The sequence below is a fragment of the Rhinolophus hipposideros genome, assembly GCF_964194185.1.
Source record: "Rhinolophus hipposideros genome assembly, chromosome: X".
Classification (NCBI taxonomy): Eukaryota; Metazoa; Chordata; class Mammalia; order Chiroptera; family Rhinolophidae; genus Rhinolophus; species Rhinolophus hipposideros.
In genome coordinates this window covers 90,987,818-90,994,720 of record NC_138046.1, presented here as the reverse complement: position 1 = coordinate 90,994,720, position 6,903 = coordinate 90,987,818, and the positions used below count along the sequence as shown (strand labels likewise).

The 6,903-nt window shown below is 44.9% G+C and overlaps 1 protein-coding gene across 1 annotated transcript; it reads left to right on the top strand.

Moving 5' to 3' along the window:
* Nucleotides 1–1,269: 1,269 nt before the first annotated feature.
* Nucleotides 1,270–1,836, top strand: DUSP21 (dual specificity phosphatase 21; the record flags this gene model as incomplete). Its single annotated transcript, XM_081041687.1, has 1 exon — nt 1,270–1,836. The coding sequence occupies one exon, from the start codon at nt 1,270–1,272 to the stop codon at nt 1,834–1,836; it is 567 nt and encodes a 188-aa protein (XP_080897813.1).
* Nucleotides 1,837–6,903: the final 5,067 nt, after the last annotated feature.

Here is a 6,903-nt window from a genome sequence, read left to right as displayed (position 1 = left end):
CATTAGGCATTTGTGGGGACAGAGCCCCAAAAAGCAGTTTCCAGGCTCTCGGCCTCACATAGAAAGGTGGTGGCTCAGGTAATAAATGGCCATCAACTGTGATTGGATGGCTATCAGCTGTGGCTAGTTGGCTGTCAGCTATAAGTGAGCCATTGGCCACTAATATAACTGCCATGGCTTCGCTAGCATAAAATGGGGGCTAGCAAGAAGATGGTGGCTGAGCCAGGAAGCAGTGGAGTGAGGGTTGCGGATCATGTGGCTCCTGTCTCCTGTGTCTCCAACCCAGCAGCCAGCGAGACTATAGTGGTGTGACTCCTCTGTCTATGTCTCCATGGGTGTTCCTTTTTGGCCTAGCCATATCCTGCGTTCTTATATGGGGAGCGGGACCAGAGACCCTGCCTGACACCATGCATGACAGCATTTTTTTTTCAAGAAGTTAGGCAAGATGTGAGCTGTTATTTGTGAGCTGTTATATATAATGTGAGCTGTTATTTCAGGTAATAAAGTAGAATCAAGTGATTAATCATTTGGGGTGTATGCACAAATAGATTGTGACACAGCTAAATTAGTCAAAACTGTCCACCGCAGGCCAACTTTACCATAAAAGGGCTATATATACCAGTTAGCAATGTTCCCTTAAAATCAGTCCTGATGTGTTTGTAAGCAGGAGCATAATTGTATGGGTACAATCAACAAAGAAGTATCAGGCCATCCCACCAAGCCCAGCCAAACCCATATCTCACTGCAGGTTTATGGAGATTAGCATATCACATGAGCCAAATGCTGTTCCCCAACTTAAAATGTGATACTTCTACTTTGTAGAAAAAGTGTAAACCCTGTTCTGTGACATTAATAAAATAGAAGCATTCATAGATACTGTGTTTGTATGTCTAAATAGAGACAAAAAGGGAATGTGGTCCAATAATTGAAACATAAAATAGATATCTAGTAACAGAACATTTTAAAACATGAAAGACATAAGAATTAGGGCTTGGAACATAAACAATTATGAGGAAAGATGAAAAGAAAAGAGATCTGGGGTTTCTCTGAAGACCTGGCTGGGAGGCCAAGTCCTCCCTGTGGCAAGCTGCCATTGCCATGGAAACCAGTGGGCTGGGCAATAGGGGATTGTGACGCTTGGGGGCAGGGAGGGGTGGTGACCAGTGACCGGTCTACTGTCTCCCAGACCTTGGCCAGAGACTTCCTGAACACGCCAGTGGGAGTGGTCCTCCAAAACCAGCCCAGAGAAATCGCTGCCCCGCCGCCTTGATGACAACACCTCCGTATCCTCTCTCGGCTGTGGCTGTCCAGCAGCCCTTCTTCATCCATGGCCTCTCCCAGATAACCAACAACTTGTATATAAGTAATAGTGAGGCATCCAACAACAAACTCTTGTTATCCAACAACTGCATCACTGCTGTCATCAATGTCTCAATAGAGGTGATCAACACATTTTATGAGAACATCCAATACCTAAAGGTACCGGTGGCTGATTCTCCTAGGGGGTGCCTTTACGATTTTTTTGACCCTATCACTGATTACATCCACAGCGTGGAAATGAAACAGGGCCGCACACTGCTCCACTGCACCTCTGGTGTGAGCCCCTCCGCCACTCTCTGCCTGGCCTTCCTCATGAAGTACCACAACATGTCTCTGCTGGAAGCCCACACTTGGACCAAGTCATGCCGCCCTATCATCCGGCCCAACAATGGCTTTTGGGAACAGCTTATCCAGTATGAATTTAAGTTATTTAACAAGAACACTGTGAACATGATCAATTCTCCAGTGGGTATGATCCCAGACATCTACGAGGAAGAAGTCTATTTGATGCTTTGAGCCATCTGGGTCATCCCCTGACACCTGCTACAGATCCTATATCAACACTAAACATGAACGTAGAACTTTGGTTGGTAAAGAAAATCCGATGCCTTTCAGATGGACAAGCGAAAAAGGAGGGCTGCTGGAGTTTTTAGCTTAGTGACCCTTATCTGTAAAGAATAAAATCCACTGAATGTAAGATGGTGACAATGTTTCTGATCCTGTGGGTGGCTGGTCATGGCTGCTGGGGCCTGGCCAGAGAGGAGGGTGGGGAAGGTGGTGCCCAGCTCAGATGGAGCTGCATCTGGGCCCTGCCCAATGCTGACTAACCCAGGAGTGAGTTCCCCAGAATCCCACCTGGTTCTTCCCACCCCAAAGCCAGAGCCTTAGACATCATGCACCCCTTGCGCTTCTCAAAGTAAGTGCCAACCTACTGGATAAGTGGCCTTCATGGGGTGGTCTGGGAGCCCTGGAGGTATAGGAGAATCTCTGGCTACCCCTGTCCATACCTTCAACCACAGTGGCCCAACTCTGGTTTTTTTAGATTGGATTTATATACAAAATAGTTTTCAAAGAAACCATTACACTACATAAAGTTTAAAAATATTTTTTCAAGTGCTGTACTAGATGGCAAGGTCTCAAGGTGCCCTTGGCGACTCCCACCAGCCTTTGTGAAAAGGGACATCATCCCCCTCTCCAGGGCAAGTGTTGAGAGAGAGAGCAGGCCTGACACCAGGCCCCAGGGCTCTCTCATGGGCCTTGGCTTGGAAGGCTGGAGCTGCTGGCCAGGACACAGCACAGTCACCCACAGTCACCCTTCACACCTCATCCCATTGTGACCTTGGGCTTCTCAGAGTCCCTGTTTCCTCACCTGTTAAAGCAGTGACAGCCTGTCTCTCACAGGGTGGTTGTGAGTTCTTTAGTATGAGACCTAGCACATGAATGGTTCCATGACTGGAGTAAAGGACAGCTGTTTTCTCTTGTTGTTTTTTTTTTAAATTTATTTAAGTGTGTTTTTCCAGGACCCATCAGCTCCAAGTCAAGCAGTTGTCTCAATCTAGTTGTGGAGGACGCAGCTCTCACTGACCCATGTTGGGATCCAGCCGAAGCACTGCGATCTAACCAACTGAGCTAACTGGCTGCCCCCAGGCCGGCTCTTGTTATTAATAAAACTCTTTGGTCCTGCTGGATGGGTGTCAGCACATTCATCCTCACAATGGCATTTTCCCCATCTGTGCACAACCCTTTGTTGTCTACAAAGTGCTCTTTCAAAAACTCACTCTGTCTATAAAAACAAATAGTTTAAGGTTCTTTCGGGCCTTACCTCACAGGAAGCCTAGATTTCGAGTCCTTTCAAAGTTCCCATTATGTCGTTGTGTTTAATTCATGTGCAAGCAAGAAGCGAGAAGCACCATTCCAGCCCACCAACACCACCACCAAAGGCCTTGTTTAGAATTGCTGACCATTAAAAGTCAGCATCCCAGGATCCATCAGGATTCATGGGGTAACTTGCCAAAGGGACGAATGAGTGGGCCCCAGAAGTAGGCACTGGAATCCAGGATTATTCAAGCTCCTCAGGTACCTGGCTCTGGCTTGGGAGCAGCTATTCTAATCCAAAGGAAAAATACGTGAGACAAGAGCACAACTACTTCAGTTGATGCAGACCTGTGGGTCAATAGCCTGGCGGAGTCTGAATGCCCTTTCTCTCCAAACCCACCGCACTCCCACTTCCACAAAAGGAGTGCCCAGGGATACAATTTGGGGGGGTGGAGGAGCAGGGCAGGGGTGGGCGATGAAAACAACTGCTCTGGACAGATCCCTTTCTTTTACAGATGGAAGAACAGGCTCACAGAACATAAGGGCTCGTGTGGCAGAGCCCCGACGAAGCAGCCTTTCTGGCAGAAACCCAGATGGAAAATTTCTTTTAAAGTAATTTTCAGATTTGGGGATATATATATATATGTAATTTATACATATATATATATGTATATATATATATATAAAATATGTATATATATTTTTAATACCTAAATTAGCAGACCGTAAAATAACTCTCTTTGGACATACAGGCCTACTAGTGTTAACACATGCATTGTGTAACCACTATCACAATCAGGATACATTGCAATTCTATAACTACAAAAATTTCCCTCATTCTTCCCCTTTATAGTCAGTCGCTGGGTCCATCCCAGGCCTGGCCAAAAGCTGATCTGTTCTCTGTTCCTATGGACTTACCTTTAACAGAACATCACATAAATGGAATCATACAGGATGTAACCTCTGCAGACCACCTTCTTTTACCTACCATAATGTCTTTGAGATTCATCCATGTTGTATTCTATTGTATGGATGTACCACAGTTTTTTTGGGTTTGTATTAATTTTTTAAGAGCTGCTGTAACAAAATACAAAAAAACTGGGTAGCTTAAAATGACAGAAATCTGTTTTCTCACAGTTCCGGAGGTCAGAAGGCCTAAATTAAGATCTCTGCAGGGTCATGACCCCTCTGAAACTTGTAGGGGAAAAATCCTTCCTTGCCTGTTCCTAATCTCTGGTGATTGCTGGCAATCCTCGGTGTTTCCTGGGTTGTAGATGCATCACTGTGGTCACATAGCCATCTTCCCTAGAGTGTCTTCACGTCTGTTCTCCCTCTGTGCATATCTGTGTCCAAATTTCTCTCTTCCTATAAGGATACCAGTCACATTAGGGGCTCACCCTACTCCAGTATGACCTCATCTCAACTAATTACATCTGCAACAACCTTATTTCCAAATAAGGTCACATTCTGAGGTTCTGGGGGTTAAGACTTCAACATATTTTGGGTGGATACAATTCAGCCCATAGCAGGGTTGTTTCAAATTTTGGGCAAGTATACATAAAATGCTATAACACAGAGAGAGACACACACACAGAGAAGAAGAAAAGGATAATGCCACCTGTGTGGGGGCTCAGAACAAGCAACCCCAAGATGTGTTTCTGTGGTATGCAGATTATTTTGCATTAAAGGCAATTTTATTTTATTTTATTTTTTAAGATTTTTTTTTTTTATTATTGGGGAAGAGGAACAGGACTTTATTGGGGAACAGTGTGTACTTCCAGGACTTTTTTCCAAGTCAAGTTGTTGTCCTTTCAATCTTAGTTGTGGAGGGTGCCATTCAGCTTCAAGTTGTTGTCCTTTCAGTCTTAGTTGTGGAGGGCGCAGCTCAGCTCCAGGTCCAGTTAGCGTTGCTAATTGCAGGGGGTGCAGTACCCCATCCCTTGTGGGAGTCGAACCGGCAACCTTGTGGTTGAGGATGCGCTCCAACCAACTGAGCTATCTGGGAGGCAGCTCAGCTCAAGGTGCTGTGTTCTATCTTAGTTGCAGGGGTTGGAGCCCACCATCCCTTGCGGGACTTGAGGAGTTGAACTGGCAACCTTGTGGTTGAGAGCCCACTGGCCCATGTGGGAATCAAACCGGCAGCCTTCGGAGTTAGGAGCACGGAGCTCCAACCACCTGAGCCACCAGGCTGGCCCCTGCGAAAGGCAATTTTAGCTTCAGGCTCAAGAGAAACTTCTGACCCTGCTTTAACTACCTAGATGAACTTGAATAAGGGGACTTGACCTCTTTTGACCCACCTACAAGGCAGGGCAGACTTCTAATTACTGAACATCTGCTCTTCTTATCATCTTGTAATGACCTTTTGAAGCCCCCAACGTACTTTACCTCATCTTTAGCTCAGAATGCCATACATACTTCATCTTAACTTTCTATTCCTGAACTTCTCATGCATATGGAGTCTCCGACTCTCTCATTTATGTAGGGTTCCCATACACACAAATGTATTTATTTTGGTTATTTTCTCTTGCTAATCTGTCCATGTCTATTTGATTATTAGATCAGCCAAAAGAACCTGTCGTGTAAGGCGGCCTGCGGGGTCTCCTGTCCCGCTCCCCACATAAGAACGCAGGACATGGTGAGGCCAAAAAGGAACACCCACTGAGCCACAGATAGGGGCGTCATACCACTATAGTCTCACTGGCGGTTGGGTTGGAGACACAGGAAGCAGGAGCCACACTTTCCGCAACCCGCCGTCCTAACTGCAATATGCGCTTGCCAGCCACCATCTTCTTGCTAGCCCCCATTCGCTGCTAGCATACCCACGGCAGTTATATTAGTGGCCAATGGCTCACTGGTTACAGCTGACGGCCAACTAGCTACAGCTGATGGCCATCCAATCACAGTTGATGGCCATTTACTACCTGAGCCAGCACCTTTCCACGTGAGGCCGAGAGCCTGGAAACTGCATTCCTGGCTCTGTCCCCACAGAACCATAAGGGTAAAGGAAAGTTTCATCCTCCTCCACACTTGGAAAGAAAAAAAAGAATTGTGGCTGTTTAAAAGTAGACTATGAGCTAAATGAAAAACAATAATAACCACCATTTATTAGAAAGCTATTATATGCCAAGCACAGTATCAGGCACTTTATAGTGTCTCTAGTCCTTACAACACTCCTTCAAGGTAGTTATTACCCACTTCATACTAATGAGAAAACAGAGGTTCCAAGAGGTTAAGAAATTTGCCTGAGGTTAAGAAATTTGCCTGAGGTTAAGGAATTTGCCTAAGGAATTTGCACTCACCTAAGAGTGAAGAGGTGACACTAAGACTGGGCTATGTTTTTGTGCATTTCTTTTGAGAGAAAAGTACGTAAACAGATTGAAAGAAGGAAAATTTTTGAGTCATACCCTTCATTCCCAAATAGTGTACATACAAATCACCTAGGGTGTTTTTATTATTCAGAAACTTGGGCCTCATCACCCAGATTCAGTAGGGAATACATAAGGTCCAGGAAGCTACATTTTTTTTTTCTATCAACAAATGTTTATTGGACATCTCTGTTGCTAGAACAAGGTATCCAGAGTTGGAACATATTACTATAAAGCTACATTTTTAACAAGTATCTCAGATGACTCTGATAAAGACTGAGAAACATCAGCCAAGCAATTGTTAATACTAGGTATTCTATATCTTCTCATCTTTGTCCTTCTTTTTTGAATTATCTATTCATTCCCATAGACAGTTTTCTATCAGAGTGTAAATCTTTCATTT